Source organism: Phyllobates terribilis, unplaced genomic scaffold, assembly GCF_046119375.1.
Source record: "Phyllobates terribilis strain yellow unplaced genomic scaffold, ASM4611937v1 Scaffold_10__3_contigs__length_209671492, whole genome shotgun sequence".
Lineage (NCBI taxonomy): Eukaryota > Metazoa > Chordata > Amphibia > Anura > Dendrobatidae > Phyllobates > Phyllobates terribilis.
The window spans coordinates 169,974,266-169,997,814 of NW_027362770.1; the positions used below are offsets into that span (position 1 = coordinate 169,974,266).

Here is a 23,549-nt window from a genome sequence, read left to right on the forward strand (position 1 = left end):
GGTGCGGTAGACAAGCAAAGCAGAGCAAAACCCGCAGGTTCGGTAGACAAGCAGAGCAGAGCAGATACACACAAGGTGCTTACAATGAAGTAACGAGTGGACACTAAACTCACAAACAGAAGTACAGAGACGAGTTGGAGTTAGGTGCAGGTTCAGACACTGCAGGAAAAGGGAAGGTACAGACATAGAGACGAACAAGTAACGGGCTAGGACACTGTTCAGACAGGAACTGAATCAGAAACAAGATACAGGAACGAGCCTGGGAACTCAGCCCCCAGGGTGGCAGAAACAGACTAGAAGTCACAGATACAAGTAACGGGCCTGGGTATACAGCCCCCAGGGTGGCATAACAGACAAGATACAGGACAGGACCTGGCAACTCAGTTGCCCAGAACACACTGAAAGTGTTGCTCAGGCACCTCCTACTGGGTGGAGGGGGTTTAAGTATCCAGCGACTAACAGCAAATAGGCTGGGGACACATTAGGAGTGCGCTCACAGTAACTTTAAGAATCAGGCAGTAACCGCACCACCACCCTAAGCAATCAGACAACAGACATGCACACAGCAGGTACTGGAGCAAAGTGTGCAGCCTGGACTGATAGGTAAGATGGCGGTCTTGCATGGTGGGAGGTGGTAAGCCATGCCAGCACGCCGCCAGGGATGTTACACTGGATACTCGGCGAGTATTTATTTTAAATCTCTGGCGGAAGCTCGAGTCCCCGCCCCGCATGTTTGGCGCTGTTTAGACAGCCAATAAACATGCAGGGATTGCCTGCCAGTCACGGTATTGCCGTAGCCAAGTTGGAAGTGGCATTACTGTGATTGACGCTAGGCGGCCAGCCATCGGGTCTATATAAAAGACTCGGGACCCTATGCTCGTCACAGTCTAGCCTTCAGACAGGCAGAGTAGAGAGAACTGCTGCTGAGCGAGGGAGAGAATTTTACCTGCATTTAGGCAGGGATTCAACATCACATTTATTTCTGAAATCTGCAACAACAGCCCTTATTAGGGCTCATTCTAATGAATATTAATACTGTCACATTTCCCCCACAACATTGCCATAGTTGTTTAGGAAATCACAACCAAAGTGACAAGTGGCCATTACAGTAAATGGTTGTATTTATCCGGCTTTTCTGCTTTCCTCTGCACATCACTGACCACAATGAGAGCACAGATATAACTTTTTCACATTCTTACTTTGCGGCATTTTTTCCACATCTGCCTCAATTTTCTGCTCAGTACTATAGATCTGACCCGACTGCAGGTGGCCGGGTATAGTGTCACAATTCCACCATATTCAAAAATAATAATAAAATAAATAACTAATATTGTACAGAATTTTATTTTCTATTTTTACCAAATTTGGCAGTAAAGGCAGTAGCGTTAGATATTTTATGCACATTTTTAATACAAATTGATAAATCAGATTCCTTTAGAAGAAGAACATATAGGAGGTAAGGTACAATCAGTGCGATCAAGACCAAGAAATAGATATTCCACCCCAATCCCAGTTACTAATGGAGGACAGTAATCAATTATGTCACCAGATGATCACAGAGAGTCAGATACAACTTGTCCTGTTCTTTTATGTTCTCCATCTATTAGATTGGCAAATGGCACTAAGAAGTCTCCTTACAAATTGTTGGGCAAATTATTAAACTAGTACAGAAAACAAGTCAACAATTTCCCAGGATTATGTTGTGAAGAACAGCTCGTCTGACCTTTACTAGCTGCTTCATTTATGTAGAAAACTGAGGAACATCTGATCAGAGATTCCATTGTAGAACAACAGCGCGATGGGATGGAAATGTCTTCTAGTAACTGAGAGGGAATTATAAGCAGCGTATAGATATATGATCAGGAGGATATAATATTAGCAACTGATTATCAGCAAAAATAATATAATCCCTTCATTATTAGATTCTTTATCACCATTTTCTTATATTATGATGGTTTCTTCCAGTTGCTTCTTCTCCCGAATATCTTTATAGAACCTTCCCATACATATAATGCAGCATGAAGGGGCTCGGAGAAGGTGGCAGTGAAGGTGTGTAAGTGTCTGATGGGGTCACACAGCTCATAAAAGGACAGCTGCCCGGCCTCATAATCCAGACATATCCTGACTCTATCACTGGAGATCTTGTCAGCTAACCGGATCACATTACTGTCATATCTCACTGAATCCTGATTGTTATATCTCCTCAAACTCCAAGACTTGTCATTATCTCCAATCAGTGACTGATCTTCCCTCCTGTCTATACTGGGATAACACATCCCCACCCTCCACCACCCTGATCTGCTGATCTCCACATCCCAGTAATGTCGTCCTGAGGTAAATCCCCTCCTGCTCATCACCTGATTATATGTCTGGAATTTCTCTGCTGTTTCTGGACGTTTCTGCTTCTCTCGTGTCCAGGTTGCAGTTTTCAGGTCGTCTGATATAAGGATATAATTATGAGCTGTGTTTACATCCAGTAATATGTCTGCAGGACCCTCCATATAGATCCCGCTCCTTATACCTGATATTACATCACATAATGTGTGTAATGTGTGTGAGATCACAGCCACATCCAGGTCATCTCCATCATGGGGCTGTTTATCATGTCCCCCTGTGTCCTCATCACCTCCCTCCTCCTCAGGATCACACAAGTCACCGGTGTCTGGTTCCTGTAAGACAGTCAGTGGATCCGTCATGTTACACAGCTCCTCAATGTGTCTCATCTTCCTGGACAGCTCGTCCTTCTTTATCTCCAGCTGATGGATCAGAGCAGACAGTGACAGTGACTCTTCCTTTTCCTGCCTGGAGATCTCACTCAGGACCTTCTTCTCCAGGTCGTCCACCCGTCTCCTGATGTCTGTACACAGGGCAGTGACTCTCTCGGCTTCTCCAGATGCATTTTCTTGAGCTTTTCTCCAGCGCTCCTCCAGACTCCGGACTCTTTCCTCAGTCTCCCCTCTTTTTGTGATCAGTTTCTGAAGAACATTTTTACATTTTTTCTTCTTCTTCTCAGAGGCCTCATCCAGTGACTCCATTTTATGTCCATTATGTTCCCCAATCAAACTGCAGGACACACAGATACAAGCCGCGTCCTCAGTGCAGTAATATTCCAGGATCTTCTTATGGACAGAACATTTCCTTTTCTCCAGAGAAGTGCTGGGGTCAGATAAGACGTGTTCTGGTGATTTGTTGTGAGACCTCAGGTGTTTATCACACAGAGAAGCCTCACAGTGTAGACAGGATCTAACAGCAGGTACAGGAGAGTCCACACAGTAAGTGCAGCAGATCCCGGTGATCTCCTCTTGTTCTTGCTGAGTAATCAGGAAACGTTCTGCGACATTATGAAGATTTATGTTCCTCATCAGTGTCGGCCGCTCCTGAAACTCTTCTCTGCATTCAGGACAGGAATAAACTCCAGACTCGTCCTGTGTATCCAGCACACGATCAATACAGACCCGGCAGAAGTTGTGTCCACATCTCAGCGTTACAGGATCCTTAAAGATAGATAAACAGATGGAGCAGAGCAGCTGGTCTCTCAGATCAGCAGACGCCATGGCTGTCGGAAGAAGGAAGAGAGAAATTAAAGTATCTGATACTCAGAAAGCAAATGGAGAGTTCACCTATATAGACACAGGATACGGCACGATCTTAACAGGTATTCAGTCCTTTAAATATGATGTAAGAATCTACTATATAATTGTCTTATCCCGTCTGTCTGTCTGTCTGTCTGTCTGTCTATCTGTCTGTCTGTCTGTCCAGGAAATCCCGCGTCGCTCATTGGTCCGGCAGCGGCCAATCAGCGCCGCGGGATTTCAGAAAAAAGATGGCGGCCGTTAGCGGCTCATCTGCAGGACGGAGCTCAGCGGCGTTGCAGCCGGGAGAGTAGCGCCGCGAGGCGCTCATCTCCCGGCCGTTACCAGCAGAAGGACCCCGACCGCCGGACCCAACTGCGGGACGGAGATGCAGCCGGGAGATGAGCGGCGCGAGGCGCTCATGTCCCAGCCGGCAGCAGCGGAAGGACCGCCGGCGTCGCTGACATCCATGCGGAAGGGAGGACCGGGGAGCGGCGCTGTGGGTCGGGATACTTCTGCTGCGAGCGCCCGCTCATGTCCCGGGTTCTCGCAGCGGAAGTAGCCGCACAGGCAGCGCCGCTCCCCGGTCTTCACCAAGACGATTCAATGATTGGTCGGATCCGAAGACCGCGACCAATCACTGATCTTAGCGCAAAAGTTAAATACCGCTGTGCTGATTGGTCGAGGACGCTGCCCGCGACCAATCACCGATTTGGGCGCCAAATTTAAATATCGGCCGCGACCAATCACCGATTTGGGCGCCAAATTTAAATATCGGCCGCGACCAATCAGCAAAGTAGTGGTTAACTTTCTCCGCAAGATCAGTGATTGGTCGCGGGCGCTATTTAAATGTGGCGCCCAAATCGGTGATTGGTCGCGGGCAGCGCCCGCGACCAATCAGCGATTTTCAACACAAATGTCCGGACCTTTGTAACACCATGTGGATACTGTGGGGAGATCAGCGGCTAGGGTGTGAAGGGAAGACCGGGGAGCGGCGCTGCGGGTTGGGATACTTCTGCTGCGAGCAGTTGCTCATGTCCCGGGTTCTCGCAGCGGAAGTAGCCGCACAGGCAGCGGCGCTCCCCGGTCCTCACTAATACGATTCCGCTCCCCGCTCCTCACCAATACGATTTGCTGATTAGTCGCGCTCTCCGCACGCGACCAATCAGTGATCTTGGCGCTAAAGTTAAACACCGCTCTGCTGATTGGTCGCGGCCGCTGCCCGCGACCAATCACCGATCTTGCCACCACATTTAAACACTGCTGTGCTAATTGGTCGCGGACGCCAGCCGCGACCAATCAGCGAGCTTGGCGCCAAATTTAAACAACGCTCTGCTGATTGGTCGTGGACGCCAGACGCGTCCAATCAGCAGTATTGGCGCAAAATTTAAACAACGCTCTGCTGATTGATCGCGGCCGTCAGCCGCGACTAATCAGCGATTTTGGCGCCAAATTGAAACACCGCTCTGCTGATTGGCCGTCAGCCGCGACTAATCAGCGATTTTGGCGCCAAATTGAAACACCGCTCTGCTGATTGGCCGTCAGCCGCGACTAATCAGCGATTTTGGCGCCAAATTTAAACCCCGCTTTGCATCGCTCTGCTGATCGCAGCCGGCGACCGCGACCAATCAGCAGTATTGTCGTCAAATTTAAACACCTCTTTGCTGATTGGTCGCGGTCGCGACTAATCAGCGATTTTGGTGCCAAATTTAAACATGCTCTCCATTCCTCACTAACACGGTTCGCTGATTGGTCGTGGCCGCCATCCGCGACCAATCAGCGAGTTTGGCGCCAAATTTAAACAACGCTCTGCTGATTGGTCTAGGCCGGCGACCGCGACCAATCAGCAGAGCGATGCAGAGCGGGGTTTAAATTTGGCCCCAAAGTCGCTGATTAGTCGCGTCTGACGGCCGCGACCAATCAGCAGAGCGTTGTTTAAATTTTGCGCCAAAATCGCTGATTGGTCGCGGCCTTGACCAATCAGCGATTTTGGCGCCAAATTTAAACACCGCTCTGCTGATTGGTCGCGGCCGGCGGCCTCGACCAATCAGCGATTTTGGTGCCAAATTTAAACACGCTCTCCAGTCCTCACTAACACGGATCGCAGATTGGTTGCGGCCGCCGCCCGCGACCAATCACCGATATTGCCGCCAAATTTAAACACCGCTTTGCTGATTGGTCGCGTTAGGCAACCGCGACCAATCAGCGATTTGGGCGCCAAATTTAAATGCCGCTCTGCTAATAGCGCCCCGTCGGTCGCATACCTATTCTAGAATACCCGATGCGTTCGAATCGGGCCACCATCTAGTCTATATATATAATCGTCTTATCCCGTCTGTCTGTCTTTCTGTCTGTCTGTCCTGGAAATCCCGCGTCGCTCATTGGTCCGGCAGCGGCCAATCAGCGCTGCGGGATTTCTGAAAAAAGATGGCGGCCGTTAGCGGCTCATCTGCGGGACTGAGATGCAGCCGGGAGATGACTGGCGCGAGGCGCTCAACTCCCGGCCGGTAGCAGCAGAAGGACCTCGACTAACAGAGCCATCTGCGGGACGGAGATGCAGCCGGGACATGACAGGCGCGAGGCGCTCATCTCCCGGCCGGTAGAGCGGCGCTGCGGGTCGGGATACTTCTGCTGCGACCAGTCGCTCATGTCCCGGGTTCTCGCAGCGGAAGTAGCCGCACAGGCAGCGGCGCTCCCCGGTCCTCACCAATACGATTCCGCTCCCCGGTCCTCACAATACGATTCGATGATTGGTCGCGGTCTTCGGCCGCGGCCAATCACTGATCTTGCCGCAAAACTTAAAGACCGCTGTGCTGATTGGTCGCGGACGCTGCCCGCGACCAATCACCGATTTGGGCGCCACATTTAAATAGCGGCCGCGACCAATCACCGATCTTGCAGACACATTTAAACACCGCTGTGCAGATTGGTTGCGGACGCTATTTAAATGTGGCGCCCAAATCGGTGATTGGTCGCGGGCAGCGTCGGTGACCAATCAGCACAACGGTGTTTAAATGTGGCGCCAAGATCAGTGATTGGTCGCGGCCGATATTTAAATGTGGCGCCCAAATCAGTGATTGGTCGCGGGCAGCGCCCACGACCAATCAGCGATTTTGAACACAAATGTCCGGACCTTAGTAACACCATGCGGCTACTGTCGGGAGATCAGCGGCTAGCGTGTCAAGGGAGGACCGGGGAGCGGCGCTGCGGGTCGGGATACTTCTGTTGCGAGCGCCCGCTCATGTCCCGGGTTTTCGGAGTGGAAGTATCCGCACAGGCAGCGCCGCTGACATCCATGCGGAAGGGAGGACCGAGGAGCGGTGCTGACATCCATGCGGCTAGGGTGTGAAGGGAGGACCGGGGAGCGGCGCTGCGGGTCGGGATACTTCTGCTGCGAGCAGTCGCTTATCTCCCGGCTTCTCGGAGAGGAAGTAGCCGCACAGGCAGCCGCTCTCCGGTCCTCACCAATACGATACGCTGATTGGTCGCGCCCTCCAATCAGCAGAGCGTTGTTTAAATTTGGCGCCAAGCTCGCTGATTGGTCGCGGACGCCAGACGCGTCCAATCAGCGAGATTGGCGCCAAATTTAAACAACGCTCTGCTGATTGCGCCCGGTCGGCCGCATACATATTCTAGAATACCCGATGCAATAGAATCGGGCCACCATCTAGTCTATATATAATCGTCTTATCCCGTCTGTCTGTCTGTCCAGGAAATCCCGCGTTGCTCATTGGTCCGGCAGCAGCCAATCAGCGACGCGGGATTTCAGAAAAAAGATGACGGCCCTTAGCGGCTCATCTGCGGGACGGAGATGCAGCTGGGAGATGACCGGCGCGAGGCGATCATCTCCCGGCTGGTAGCAGCAGAAGGACCTCGGCCGCCGGCGCCGCTGACCTCCATGAAGCTAGGGTGTGAAGGGAGGATCGGGGTGCGGCGCTGCGGGTCGGGATACTTCTGCTGCGAGCAGTCGCTCATCTCCCGACTTCTCGCAGCGGAAGTAGCCGCACAGGCAGCGGCGCTGACCTCCATGCGGCTAGGGTGTCAAGGGAGGACCGGGGAGCGGCGCTGCGGGTCGGGATACTTCTGCTGCGAGCAGTCGCGCATCTCCCGGCTTCTCGTAGCGGAAGTAGCCTCTCAGGCAGCGACGCTCCCCGGTCCTCACCAATATGATTCCTCTGCCCGGTCCTCACCAATACGATTCAATGATTGGTCGCGATCTCTGGCCGCGACCAATCAGTGATCTTGGCAAAAAAGTTAAACACCGCTGTGCTGATTGGTCGCGGACGCTGCCCGCGACCAATCACCGATCTTGGCGCCACATTTAAACCCTGCTGTGCTGATTGGTCATGGACGCTGCCCGCGACCAATCAGCGATCTTGCCGACTCATTTAAACAATGCTGTGCTGATTGGTCGCGCGCTGACCTCCATGCGGCTAGGGTGTCAAAGGAGGATTGGGGAGCGGCGCTGCAGGTCGGAATACTTCTGCGAGCAGCCGCTCATCTCCCAGCTTCTCGCAGCGGAAGTAGCCGCAGAGGCAGCGGCGCTGACCTCCATGCGGCTAGGGTGTCAAGAGAGGACCGGGGAGCGGCGCAGCGGGTCGGGATACTTCTGCTGCGAGCAGCCGCTCATCTCCCGGCTTCTCGCAGCGGAAGTAGCCGCACAGGCAGCGCCGCTCCCCGGTCCTCACTAATACGACGCTGATTGGTCGCGGTCGACGCCCGCGACCAATCAGCGATATGGGCGGATAATTTAAACGCCGCTCAGCTGATTGGTCGCGGACGCCAGCCGACCACGACCAATCAGCGAGATTAGCGCCAAAGTTCAACAACGCTCTGCTGATTGGTCGCGGTCGGCTGACGTCCGCGACCAATCAGCGAGATTGGCGCCAAATTTAAACAACGCTCGGCTGATTGGTCGCGGCCGCCAGCCGACCGCGACCAATCAGCAATATTGCCACCAAATTTAAACACCCCTCTGCTGATTGGTCATGACAGCCGGCTGTGACCAATCTGCATTATTGGCGCCAAATTTAAACACCGCTCTGCTGATTAGTCGCGACCGCCAGCTGCGACTAATCAGCGACATTGGCGCCAAATTTAAACACCGCTATGCTACTTGGTCGCAGTCGCCGGCCGCAACCAATCAGCATTATTGGGGCCAAATTTAAAGCCCGCTCTGCTGATTGGTCACGGTCGCAACTAATCAGCGATTTTATCGCCAAATTTAAACACGCTCTCCGGTCCTCACTAACGCAGTTCGCTGATTGGTCGCGGCCGCCACCTGCGACCAATCACCGATATTGCCGCAAAATTTAAACACCGTTTTGCTGATTGGTCGCGGTTGCCAGCCGCGACCAATCAGCGATTTTGGCGGCAAATTTAAACAACGCTCTGCTGATTGCGCCGCATACATATTCTAGAATACCCGATGCGTTAGAATCGGGCCACCATCTAGTATGTATATATTTCATAATAGATTAACCCCTTCACGACCTATGACGTTTTGGTACGTCATTGGTCGTGTCCCTGCCTTTGATGCGGGGTGCAGCGCTGATCTGATCAGCTGTCATTTGACCCTCATGGCATATATTCTATGAACGCCGGCCCATTGCCACATTCAAAATAAAACAATTTAAAAAAAATGTGGTATTGCTGCATTCAGAAATGTCCGATCTATCAAATATAAAGTAAATTAATCTCATCGGTAAACGGGGTAAAGAGGAAAAGAATCAAAATGCCAGAATTCCGTGGGTTTTTTTGGTCGTCGCAGCATTGCAAGTAAATGCAATAACATAGTGTCTACCCCAATATCATATCAATAAAAACGTCAGCTCGGTGAGCAAAAAATAAGCCCTCAACCAGCCCCAGATCCCAAAAAATTAAGACACTACGGATCCCAGAAAACTGCGCCTTTTTTCTACATTTGAATTTTTTTTTAACTACCGTATATTCCGGCGTATAAGACGACTTTTAAAGACTGAAAAATCTTCTGTCTAGTCTGGGGTCGTCTTATACGCCGGTAATGCTTTTGAACTTTCAGAAATTGACATGCGGGGATACTCTGGGGGTGTTAATAAGCTGCCGTGGCCGTATCCCTGCCATGTCGGAGTTAATATAAGGTGGAGGGAGTTAAAATACGGCGGCGGTAGGTCCAGATAGTCAGCGCTTCTGTGCTGAAACGGACACATCGCTGCGTATTCCCAGCTCCGGACACAGCGCAGGGCTTCTGTGCCGACAGCTTTCACTTGTCACAGAAGCGCTGCGCTGTGTCCGGAGCAGGGAAGTTCGCATCGCTTCTGTGACAATATATGAAAAGCCGGCAATTCAGCAGCGGCATAAGCCGGCACCCGACAATTTAGAATAGAAAGAATAGAGCTTCACACATAGATTAGATAGATAGAAACATGTCAGTCACATATATATGAAGTACAGTGACAGTATTGCTTACTGTACTTGTCATTTAGTGTAAAGGATTTATTAAAACAAATAATAGTGTTTTCATGCACCGTCTCTTTAAAAAAGCCGGCCGGCAATTCAGCATCTGTACCCGACAATTTAGAACAGAAAGATAGAGCATCACACATAGATTAGATAGATAGAAACATGTCAGTCACATATATAAGAAGTACAGTGACAGTGCTGGTTACTGTACTTGTCATCTAGTGTTAAAATAACGGATTTATTAAAAAAAAAAATTGGCGTGGGGTTCCCCTTAATTTTAGTCTCTAGCGGAGGTTAAGCAGACAGCTGGGGCAGATGTTTGAAGCCTGGGAAGGGGATAATACCCACGGAGCTTCCCAGGCTACTAATATCAGCCCCCAGCTGAATACCTAGCCTTTACTAGCTATTAAAATGGGGGATCCCAAAAAAATGACGTGGGGTCCCCCCTATTTTAATAGCTAGCAAAGGCTAGGCAGACAGCTGGAGGCTGATATTAATAGCCCAGGAAGGGAGCCATGAATATTGGCCCCCTCCCAGGCTAGAAACACCAGCCGTCAGCCGCCCCAGAAATGGCGCATTCATAGGATGCGCCAATTCTGGCACTTAGCCTCGCTCTTCCACGCTGCCCTGTAGCGGTGGCAGGGGTAATAGGGCTGGGGTTGATGTCAGCTTATAATGCCAGCTGACATCAAGCCCAGGTTAGTAATGGAGAGGCGTCTATAAGACACCCCCATTACTAACCCCATAGTCAAAGTTAAAAAAAACACAAACACCCAGAATAAACTCCTTTAATTGAAATAAAGACACAAATCTTTATTGTTCTAAATTAAACCATACTTACCATCACGCCCATTCCAGCTGAAGCCAACGATCTCCTGCAATAAAAGAAAAATAATAAACCAACCTCATCCTTACCTTTCCATGGTTCCCAGGACGGGTCCAGCTCTGCTACATCGAGATGACAGGCTGGACCGCAGCAGAACGCTGCCATCCAGCCTGTCATCCCGCAGACACTGAGAAGCGCAGGCATGCTTGTGCTCCTCAGTGTCTGACTGTGACGGCATCCAGATGAGCCGACAATGAACTCAGCTCACCTCCTGGACGTCCGTCACTGACAGCGTGGGAAACTTCTACTGCGCATGCGGGAAGCAGGAGAATTTTCCCACGCTGTCAGTGACGTGCATGAGGTGAGCCGAGTTCATTGGACATGATCTCGGCTCATCTGGATGCCGTCACAGTCAGACACTGAGGAGCACAAGCATGCCTGCGCTTCTCAGTGTCTGCGGGATGACAGGATGGATGGCAGCGTTCTGCTGCGGTGCAGCCTGTCATCTCGATGTAGCAGAGCTGGACCGGTCCTGGGAACCATGGAAAGGTAAGGATGATGTTGCTTTATTATTTTACTTTTATTGCAGGAGATCGTTGGCTTCAGCTGGAATGGGCGTGATGGTAAGTATGGTTTAATTTAGAACATTAAAAAATTGTGTCTTTATTTCAATTAAAGGACTTTATTCTGGGTGTTGTGTTTTTTTTAATTACTTTACTAGAAATTCATGGTGGTCATGTCTAATATTGGCGTGACCCCATGAATTTCGGGCTTAGGGCCAGCTGATAATGCCAAGCTGGCCCTAACCCCTTTATTACCCAGTGAGCCACCGCACCAGGGCCCTGGATGAGTTGGGTACAGCGCCAGAAGATGGCGCTTCTATGAACGCGCCATTTTCCGGGGTGGCTGCGGACTGCAATTTGCAGCGGGGGGGGGCCCAGAAAGCTTGGGTCTCCCTGCGCTGCAGATTCCAGCCCCCAGCTGCCTAGTTGTACCTGGCTGGACACAAAAATAGGGCGAAGCCCCACGTATTTTTTTTTTTAATTATTTCATGAAATAATTAAAAAAAAAAGGGCTTCCCTATATTGTTGTCTCCGGCCAGGTACAAATAGGCAGCTGGTGGTTGGGTGCAGCCCGTTCCTGCTTGCTGTACCTGGCTGGACACAAAAATATGGCGAAGCCCCACGTCAACATTTTTGGGAAAAATTAATTACAAAATTAATAATTTAGGGACTGCATCTTTATTAACCCCTCAATTGTCATTTAGTGTTAAAATAAAGGATTTTTTAAAAAGAAAATTGGCGTGGGATCCACCATCATTATAGTCTCTAGCGGAGGTTAAGCAGACGGTTGGGGCAGATGTTTGAAGTCTGGGAAGAGGGTAATACCCACGGAGCTTCCCAGGCTACTAATATCAGCCCCCAGCTGAATACCTAGCCTTTACTAGCTATTAGAATGGGGGACCCCCCCAAAAAATGACGTGGGGTCCCCCCTATTTTAATATGTTTATGAGTGACAGTTTTCCTGCTATATACCTGCATGTCATAAGAATTTAAATTAAAAAAGGACCATGTTAAATTCAAATCTGTTTTTTTTAAATTTTTACCGGTGTTTGGTATGCGTTGGAAAAGGGGTAGTCTTATACGGTGAATATATCCTAAACTCTATATTTTAACAGGAAAGTAGGGGGGTCGTCTTATACACCAGGTCGTCTTATACGCCGGAATATACGGTACTTAAATAAAAAAAGAACCTATACATGATTGGTATCTGCGAATTCGTAATGACCTGGAGAATCATAATGGCCAGTCAGTTTTAGCATTCAGTGAACATGGTAAAAAAATGTGTGTGTGCGTTATATACAATGGGTACGGAAAGTTTTCAGACCCCTTTAAATTTTTCACTCTTTGCTTCATTGCAGCCATTTGGTAAATTCTAAAAAGTTCATTTTTTTCTCATTAATGTACACTCTGCACCCCGACTGAAAAAAAACAGAAATGTAGAAATTTTTGCAAATTTATTAAAAAAGAAAAACTGAAATATCACATGGTCATAAGTATTCAGACCCTTTGCTCAGTATTGAGTAGAAGCCCCCTTTTGAGCTAGTACAGTCATGAGTCTTCTTGGGAATGATGCAACAAGTTTTTCACACCTGGATTTGGGGATCCTCTGCCATTCTTCCTTGCAGATCCTCTCCAATTCCGTCAGGTTGGATGGTGAACGTTGGTGGACAGCCATTTTCAGATCTCTCCAGAGATGCTCAATTTGGTTTAGGTCAGGGCTCTGGCTGGGCCAGTCAAGAATGGTCACAGAGTTGTTCTGAAATCACTCCTTTGTTATTTTAGCTGTGTGCTTAGGGTCATTGTTTTGTGAACATTCGGCCAAGTTTGAAGTCCAGAGCACTCTGGAAGAGGTTTTCATCCAGGATATCTCTGTACTTGGCCGCATTCATGTTTCCTTCAATTGCAACCAGTTGTCCTGTCCCTGCAGCTGAAAAACACCCCCATAGCATGATGTTTCACTGTTGGGATTGTATTGGGTAGGTGATGAGCAGTGCCTGGTTTTCTCCACACATACCGCTTAGAATTATCACTAAAAAGGTCTATCTTCATCTCATCAGACCAGAGAATCGTAATTCTCATAGTCTGGGAGTCCTTCATGTGTTTTAGAGCAAATTCTATGCGGGCTTTCATATGTCTTGCACTGAGGAAAGGCTTCCGTCTGGCCCATTCTGCCATAAAGGCCCGACTGGTGTAGGGCAATAGTGATAGTTGACTTTGTGGAACTTTTTCCCATCTTCCTACTGCATATCTGGAGCTCAGCCACAGTGATCTTGGGGTTCTTCTTTAACTCTCTCACCAAAGCTCTTCTCCCACGATTGCTCAGTTTGGCTGGATGGCCAGGTCTAGGAAGACTTCTGGTGGTCCCAAACCTCGTCCATTTAAGGATTATGGAGGCCACTGTGCTCTTAGGAACCTTAAGCAATGCAGAAATTCTTTTGTAACCATGGCCAGATCTGTGCCTTGCCACAATTCTGTCTCTGAGCTCCTTGGGCTGTTCCTTTGAGCTCATGATTCTTAGGCTATGTGACCACGATGCAGAAATGAAGCAGAAAATTTCTGCAGCATTGCTGCATCTCCCTGGCAGAAAAAAACGCATGCAGATTGTGCATGCGTTTTTCCTGCAGAATACATGCGGAATACATGCGAATTCACATGCGTACCCACATACGTTAACGCATGTGTTTCCGCATGCGAACTGACAAGCACTTTCCAAGCGATAGCATCACTTGGAAAGTGCTTGACAACTAGGTCTCACTATATAAATCCATGCAAAAGGCATGGATTTATATAGTGTGACCGTAAAAATAAAAAAATAAAGCTATACTTACCCCCGATCCCCCGCCGCGTGTGCTGTCGCGCTCGTCCTGGCTTCTTCCGGGTTGCCGGCATCTCGCGAGACAGCCTGCGGTCACATGACCGCGACGTCATCTCAGGTCCTGGAAGGAGAAGAGCTGCTGGGGCCGCCGGACAGGTGAATATAAACTTTATTTATTATTTTATTCTTTTTTTTACAGGTACAATGGTACCCAGGTCTGGATGAGAGTCTTCTCTCCTCCAGAACTGGGTACCATCCGCACATAGAGACGCATAAAATCCGCTTGTACAAATGTACAGACACGGATTCTTTGCGTCTCAATGCAAGTCAATGGCGGCGGTTCCGCTGCGCTTCCGCAAAATTAATGAACATGCTGCGGATTTATTTGCGCTGCAGAAACGCTGCGGAAAAATCCGCAGCATGTGCATTGACATTGCGGAATGCCATTGGGGACCATGGGGTGCGGATTACCATGCGTTTTTGATGAGTTTCCGCTGCGGAAATACCGCAGCATAAACGCATGAAAAACGCATAGTGTGCACGCAGCCTTATAGTGTCTGACATGCGCTGTGAGGTCTTATATAGACAGGTGTGTGCCTTTCCAAATCAAGTCCTATCAGTTTAATTAAACACAGCTGGACTCCAATGAAGGAGTAGAACCATCTCAAGGAGGATCACAAGGAAATGGACAGCATGTGACTTTAACCCCTTTAACCCCTTAAGCCCCGAGGGTGGTTTGCACGTTAATGACCAGGCCAATTTTTACAATTCTGACCACTGTCACTTTATGAGGTAATTACTCTGGAATGCTTCAACGGATCCCCCTGATTCTGAGACTGTTTTTTCGTGACATATTTAACTTCATGATTGTGGAAAAATTTCTTCGATATCACTTGCGTTTATTTGTGAAAAAAACGGAAATTTGGTGAAAATTTGGAAAATTTTGCAATTTTCAAAATTTGAATTTTTAAGCCCTGAAATCAGAGAGATATGTCACACAAAAGAGTTAATAAATAACATTTCCCACATGTCTACTTTACATCAGCACAATTTTGGGCACACAGGGGCTCTCCAAACGCAACATGGTGTCCGCTAACAATTTGAGCCGACAATTTGTTAGCGGATATCATGTTGCATTTGGAGAGTCCCTGTGTGCCCAAACATTGGAGCTCCCCCACAAGTGACCCCATTTTGGAAACTAGACCCCCCAAGGCACCTATCTAGAGTCATAGTGAGCACTTGGAACCCCAGGTGCTTCACAAATTGATTCATAAAAATGAAAAAGTGTTTTTTTTTTCACTTTTTCATTTTTACGAATCAATTTGTGAAGCACCTGGGGGTTCCAAGTGCTCACTATGCATCTAGATAGGTGCCTTGGGGGGTCTAGTTTCCAAAATGGGGTCAATTGTGGGGGAGCTCCAAAGTTTGGGCACACAGGGGCTCTCCAAACGCAACATGGTGTCCGCTAACAATTTGAGCCGACAATTTGTTAGCGGATATCATGTTGCATTTGGAGAGTCCCTGTGTGCCCAAACATTGGAGCTCCCCCACAAGTGACCCCATTTTGGAAACTATACCCCTCAAGGATTTTATTAAGGTGTATAGTGAACATTTTAAACCCAGAGGTACGGCACAGAATTTGTTTACATTAGGTCATCATACTGAATAAGTTGTCATTATTCTTGAGCGCAAGTGCTCGTGTAGCACCCCGAGGGCTCGGCTGCTACAGGGGTATTGCACCTCGAACCAGAGGTGTGGTATTCCACTCCCGGGTAAGGATGGAGTGTGGACTAGAACTCAGTTAGCTGCATGCACCACACACACCCCATTTCCGAGGAACAGACCGACGGTACTCCCACTAGAAAGATGTGCAGGTACGACAGCTTCTGTTCCTGGCTGGAGTGGGGAGGGGGGGGGGGGAATATCCCAGTGGTGTAGGGGCAGATGGGAGTGGGTTTCTGGGCATAGGAAGGAGCCCATTGGTTGCTAGTCACCTGGGCTCGGGTGTCAGAGGGAGTATAAAAAGTGGGCACCATCTTAGGAGTGAGTTCAGTCAGACAGAAGAAGAGTGAGAAGAGGAGTGACAGGGAGCAGCAGCCCTGTCTGGGTGCTGCCCCTGGAGGGAGCAAGAGTGAAGAAGAAAGGAACAAGAAGCAAGGAAAGAATGAAACATAAGGAAAGGCCCAGAGACATGAAGCAAGAAGGAACCCGAACACGCTAGGAGTCAGCGGGTGAAGGGTTGGCAGATCAGGGTACCGGATCCCAAACTGGTGGAGGCCACTTATCCTCAGCCAGGAACCGGAGGTCGTGGCCACGTCTTGGTGCGACCACTCACTACACCCACCACGAAGGCACGCCACATAGGGTCAGGGAGACCGGAGAAAGGTTTCGCCACCAGAAGGCCCGAGGAAGCTGGACATGGGTGGGCCCCTAGTGGGGACGGCCAGAGAAAGGAACGGGGAAAGGAGTTCAAGGTCACACTCTGGAACTGCCTGGGGGTTGGTCGAGCCCCGTACCTGGTGGACGCAGCATGGCTCGGGTCGTCATCACCTGCAGGACTGACGTTAATAACAACTGTGAGTAAAGCATTGAAAACTGCAATCAGTCTCTGTGTTCCATCGCACCACCAGCACCATAGGTACCGGGACACTCTTACTATCACTCCCTTCACCCGCACCAGCTGCCCTGAGGCTATACCTCTCCCGTTGGGGGTTATACCACCATAGCTGCACATATATACCATCGGCCTCAGCGGACTGTTTTGCAGTGGCGGCCTTGCGACCGCAAATCAACGGGTGGCGTAGTCGGACACTAATACCATCATACCAATAACTGCCACTTAGTTTGACCACCCTGGGCGCGGACCGGGTCACCGCCACACGAAGACTACTACCCCCATCGGATCCGGCTCCGGGTATCCCCCGCGCGCACGCGCGCCGCACTACAGCACTGGCCCAGGGGGTGAGTCACTCGCTACTTGAGTTTGCATCGGGTACTCAGGTATGCACCATGTACAGCGTGTGCTCGAGTGACATGCTCGAGTCCCTGCTCCGCATGTTTCACGGTTATTAGACACCCAAAAAAAAACATGCGGGGATCGCTCGTGCATGGCAGGCAATCCCCGTAAAGTTTTTTTGGCCGCGAAGCATATGGGGCAGAGACTCGAGCATGTCACTCAAATACCCACGATACTCAATGCATACCAGAGCACCCGATGCAAACTCAAGTAGCGAGCACTTTGGCTCAACACTAGTCGCCATATCGTCATCTTTTTTTCTTACTTTTGAAAAAAATCCCAACCCCAGCCCTAACCCTAACCATAGCACAACCCTAGCCCCAGCACAACCCTAGCCCCAGCACAACCCTAACCCCAAACCCAGCCCTAACCCTAGCCCAATCCTAACCCAAGAGTTTATTTTTTACGCCGTTCCTTGTGCGGTATAAGTGATTAGACGACTTTATTCTTCAGGTCGGTGTGATTACAGCAATGCCAGAATCATATGGGGTTTTTATGACTGACAGCTGTCACACACTAAAAGACGCATTTTTTGTAAAATCTAGTTTTTGCATCGCCATATTTTGAGAGCTATAATTTTTCCAGATTTTGGCAGACAGTCATGTGACGGCTCGTTTTTTGCGGGATGACTTGACGTTGTTATTGGTGCCATTTTCAGGCACGTGACATTTTTTGATCGCTTTCTATTCCGATTTTTGGGAGGCAGAATAAACAAAAACCAACAATTCAGGAATTGTTTTTTTTTTTTTTTTTTTTTATTCTGTTCCGCGTGTGGTAAAATTGATGAGGTAGCTTTATTCTTCGGGTCAGTACGTTTACAGCGGTACCACATTTGAATCATTGTTCTATGTTTTGGCGCTTATACACAATAAAAGCTATTTTATAGAAAAAAATATTTTTTAGCATCGCTTTATTCTGAGAGCTATAACTTTTTTATTTTTCGGCTGATGGAGCTGTATGGCGGCTTGTTTTTTGCGGGACGAGATGACGTTTTCAGCGGTACCATTTTTATTTATATGCGTCTTTTTGATCGCGTGTTATTCCACTTTTTGTTTGGCGGTATGGTGATAAAGCATTGTTTTTTGCTTCGTTTTTTTTTTTTTTTTTACCGTGTTCACTGAAGGGGTTAACTAGTGGGACAGTTTTATAGGTCAGGTTGTTCCGGACGCGGCGATACCAAATATGTGTACTTTTATTGGGTTTTTTTTTTTTTTTTTAGAATAATATTTATTGATGGGTATATTAGATTTTTATTTTTGGTGGATTATTTTTTTTTATATATTTTTGCAATTTTTTTTTTTTTTTCCACTTTCAGACAGTTTATATACTTTATTACTTTGTCCCACTATGGGACTTTCACTTTTTTTTCTCTGATCGCCTGCATGGCATAGGAATGGAGCACCATCCCTATGCCATGCAGGCTGTCAGCGGTGCACAGTGTGAAGATTGTTTGGAGATGCACTGCGCATGTCCAAACAATCTTCCTGCTGTCTGGTGACCCGGATGTTGTCATGACGACATCGGGTCGTCATGGCAACACCCGGGAAGCCTTTGCAGACTGCGCTGGAAGCCGGAAGAGGAGGTGAGTATCGGCGATCACCTCCCCTTGCCCCCGCAATGCCGCGATCGACTTCGATCGCAGCATCGCAGGGGTTAATGTGCTGGGAGCGGTGCAGGACCGCTCCCTGCACATAGTACCGGGTGTCAGCTGTGACAATCAGCTGACACCCGGCGGCGATCGCGCCCGCACAGCCTGTGTGCGCGCGCGATTGCGATGACGTACTAATACGGGTCTGGCTCTTAAGTCCCAGGGCACAGACGCGTATTAGTACGTCAGATGTTGTTAAGGGGTTAAAGCCCATGACGTACTAATACGCGTCAGTGCCCTGGGCTTTAAGAGCCTGACCCGTATTAGTACGTCATGGCGATCGCGCACGCACACAGGCTGTGCGGGCGCGATCGCCGCCGGGTGTCAGCTGATAGTGTCGGGTGTCAGCTGTGACAATATGCAGGGAGCGGTCCTGCACCGCTCCCAGCACATTAACCCCCGCAATGCTGCGATCAAAGTCGATCGCAGCATTGCGGAGGCAAGGGGAGGTGATCGGTATACTCACCTCCTCTTCCGGCCTCTAGCGCTGTCTGCCGCGGCTTCCCTGGTGTTGCCATGATGACCCGATGTCGTCATGACAACATCCGGGTCACCAGACAGCAGGAAGATTGTTTGGACATGCGCAGTGCATCTCCAAACTATCTTCTCCCTGTCCAGCGCTGACAGCCTGCATGGCACAGGGATGGTGCTGCATTCCTGTGCCATGCAGTCGATCAGAATAAAAAAAGTGAAAGTCCCATAGTGGGACAAAGTAAAAAAGTAAAAAAACTGTCTGAAAGTGAAAAAAAAAAAATTGTACAAATATTAAAAAAAAAATAAAAAAAATAATCCACTAAAAATAAAAATATAATGTACCCATTAATAAATATTATTATGAAAAAAAAACAAACAATAAAAGTACACATATTTGGTATCGCCGCGTCCGTAACGACCTGACCTAGAAAACTGTTCCACTAGTTAACCCCTTAAGTGAACACGGTAAAAAAAAAAAAAAGCAAAAAACAATGCTTTATCATCATACCACCAAACAAAAAATGCAATAACACGCGATCAAAAAGACGAATATAAATAAAAATGGTACCGCTGAAAACGTCATCTCATCCCGCAAAAAACAAGCCACCATACAGCTCCATCACCCGAAAAATCAAAAAGTTAGAGTTCTCAGAATAAAGCGATGCAAAAAAATAATTTTTTCTATAAAATAAAAGCTCCAAAACATAAAAAACTATATAAATGTGGTACAGCTGTAAACGTACTGACCCGAAGAATAAAGCTGCCTTATCAATTTTACCACACGCGGAGCAGAATAAAAAAATGTAAAAAAACACAATTCCTGAATTGTTGGTTTTTGTTTATTCTGCCTCCCAAAAATAGGAATAGAAAGCGATCAAAAAATGTCACGTGCCTGAAAATGGCACCAATAAAAATGTCAACTCATCCCGCAAAAAACAAGCCGTCACATGACTCTGTCTGCCAAAATATGGCAATGCAAAAACTAGATTTTACAAAATATGTGTCTTTTAGTGTGTGACAGCTGTCAATCATAAAAACCCGATATGATTCTGGTATCGCTCTAATAGCAACGACCCGAAGAATAAAGTAATCTCATCACTTATACCGCATGAGGAGCGGCGTAAAAAATAAACGCTGGGGTTGCGGTTGTGCTAATGTTAGGGTTGGGGTTGTTTTTTTTTTCCAATGTAAAAAAAAAAAGACAATATGGCGAGTAGTGTTGAGCGCAAGTGCTCGCTACTTGAGTTTGCATAGGGTGCTCGGGTCTCCGCCCCATATGCTTCGCGGCCAAAAAAAACATGCGGGGATTGCTTGCCATGCACGAGCGATCCCCGCATGTTTTTTGGTGGGTGTCTAATAACCGTGAAACATGCGGGCGGGGACTCGAGCATTTCACTTGAGCACCCGTGATACATGGTGCATACCTGAGTACCCGATGCAAACTCAAGTAGCGAGCACTTGCGCTCAAGAGTAATGACAACTTATTCAATATGATGACCAATCCTTGAGGGGTATAGTTTCCAAAATGGGGTCACTTGTGGGGGAGCTCCACTGTTTAGGCACATCAGGGGCTCTCCAAACGCGACATGGTGTCCGCTAACAAATTGAATGGAAATTCGGCTCAAATTTTTAGCGGATACCATGTTGCGTTTGGAGAGCCCCTGTGTGCCTAACCATTGGAGCTCCCCCACAAGTGACCCCATTTTGGAAACTAGACCCCCCAAGGCACCAATCTAGATGCATAGCGTCCGCTAATTATTCAAGCAAATTTTACAATCAAAAAGTCAAATGGCGCTCCTTCCCTTCCCAGCCCTGCCGTGCGCCCAAACAGTGGTTTTTCCCCACATATGGGGTATCTGCGTGCCCAGGGGAAATTGCACAACAAATTTTGGGGTCCATTTTTTCCTGTTATCCCTGCGAAAATAAAAAAAATTGGGTCTAAAGTAACATTTTTGTGAAAAAAGTTAAATGTTCATTTTTTTCTTCCACATTCAAAAAATTCCTGTGAAGCACCTGAAGGGTTAATAAAGTTCTTGAATGTGGTTTTGAGCACCTTGAGGGGTGCAGTTTTTAGAATGGTGTCACTTTTGGGTATTTTCTGTCATAAAGACCTCTCAAAGTGACTTCAAATGTAATGTGGTCCCTAAAAAAATGTTTTTGTAAATTTTGTTGGAAAAATGAGAAATCGCTGGTCAACTTTTAACCCTTATAGCTTCCTAACAAAAAAAAATTTTGGTTCCAAAATTGTGCTGATGTAAAGTAGACATGTGGGAAATGTTATTTATTAACTCTTTTGTGTGACATATCTCTCTGATTTAAGGGCATAACAATTCAAATTTTGAAAATTTCAACATTTTCGCCAAATTTCCGTTTTTTTCACAAATAAACGCAAGTGATATTGAAGAAATTTTACCACAATCACGGAGTACAATATGTCACGAAAAAACAGTCTAAGAATCAGGGGGATCCGTTGAAGCGTTCCAGAGTAATTACCTCATAAAGTGACAGTGGTCAGAATTGTAAAAATTGGCCCGGTCATTAACGTGCAAACCACCTTGGGTTGTAAAGGGGTTAAATATGAGTGTCTAAGCAAAGGGTCTGAATACTTATGACCATGTGATATTTCAGTTTTTCTCTTTTAATAAATTTGCAAAAATTTCTACATTTCTGTTTTTTTTTCAGTCAAGATGGGGTGCAGAGTGGACTTTAATGAGAAAAAAAATGAACTTTTTAGAATTTACCAAATGGCTGCAATGAAACAAAGAGTGAAAAATTTAAAGGGGTCTGAATACTTTCCGTACCCACTGTATATACTGTATATGCTCCATCCTGATTTCTTCTGCTTTCTATGTTCGTTACAATTATAAGTTTTAAATGTTCATATAAGTTGTAAAACAAACTAAAAAAAAAAACACAAAAAAATTAATGAAGGTTGAAGTTTAACTGTATCAACAAAAGACCCTCCATAAATAAATTCTACATCCGCACAGCACACGACTCCTCAATGCTCGTCTCAGGCTATGTGCCCATGATGCAGAAATGCTCCGGATTTTTTCCTGAGCGTTTCTGCATCTCCCTGGCAGAAAAAAACGCATGCGGATTGTACATGCGTTTTCCTGCCAGGGACATGCGGAAATGGAGCGTTATTCACTGACATTTCCGCATGCGGATTGACAAGCGCTTTCCAAGCGATTAGCATCACTTGGAAAGTGTTTGTGACAACTAGGTCACACTATATAAATCCATGCAAACGGCATGGATTTATATAGTGTGACCCGAGAGAGTGGTTAAAAATAAAAAAATAAATCTATACTTACCCTCCGATGGCCCGCGCTGGCTTGTTTCGCTCGGTCCCGGCTGCCGTGGATTGAAAGACCTGCCGACGTCAGCGTTGCGTGACCCGTCACATGACTCTGACGTCAGCGCTGCGTGACCCGTCACATGACTCTGACGTCAGCGCAGGTCCTTCAATCCACTGCAAAGTGCCGGGAAGCAAGTAGGAGCGCAGCGGGGGCCGCCGGAAGGTTAATATTCATTTATTTTTTATTTTATTCTTTTTTTACTGATTTTTTAATGGTACCTGGGTGTGGAGGAGACTCTCCTCTCATCTACACCCGGGTACCATCCGCACATTAGAACGCTTGGATTACGCATCTACATATACAGTGATGCGTAATCCATGCGATCTAATGCAAGTCAATGGCGGCAAAGACGCAGCAAAATAATTGGTAGTGCTGCGTTTTTTTCCGCAATGATAATCCGCAGCGGAAATTTCCGCAGCATGTGCAGAGCACATGCGGATTATCATTGGGGAACATGGCAGGCCTTCTACCATGCGTTTCCGCAGCCGCAAAAACGCTGCAGAAACACATTAAAAACGCATCGTGGACACACAGCCTTACAGAGATTAGCCAGGACCCTTAATGATTTTCTTCCAATAACTCTTGCTCTTATTTGCCTCCTATGACTTCTATAATCTTATTTCCGCAGTGTTCACCTTGTTTCCGGCTTCTCCTCTTTGTTGCTGCAGCTCTGAGGCACAGAGAGAACTTCCTCTTCCCTGACTTCCTGTGTTCTGTTACTACAAGTTCCATCATGCATTGCAGGCGCCTGTAAGCCACCACCTATCACACCCGGCCAAACCCCACCAAGACCCCACCTACTTATTACTTCTTACCTAAGACCTGCAGCCTC

The 23,549-nt window shown here is 47.8% G+C and overlaps 1 protein-coding gene across 1 annotated transcript; it reads right to left on the reverse strand.

Annotated features, from left to right (window-relative positions):
- Positions 1 to 1,325: 1,325 nt before the first annotated feature.
- Positions 1,326 to 23,432, reverse strand: LOC141164646 (E3 ubiquitin/ISG15 ligase TRIM25-like). The gene is made up of 2 exons (XM_073650128.1): positions 23,353 to 23,432; positions 1,326 to 3,556 (listed from the first exon to the last, which is right to left on the reverse strand). Exon 2 carries the CDS (start codon positions 3,552 to 3,554, stop codon positions 1,947 to 1,949), a length of 1,608 nt encoding a protein of 535 aa, XP_073506229.1. The 5' UTR covers positions 3,555 to 3,556; positions 23,353 to 23,432; the 3' UTR covers positions 1,326 to 1,946.
- Between the last annotated feature and the right edge of the window lie 117 nt (positions 23,433 to 23,549).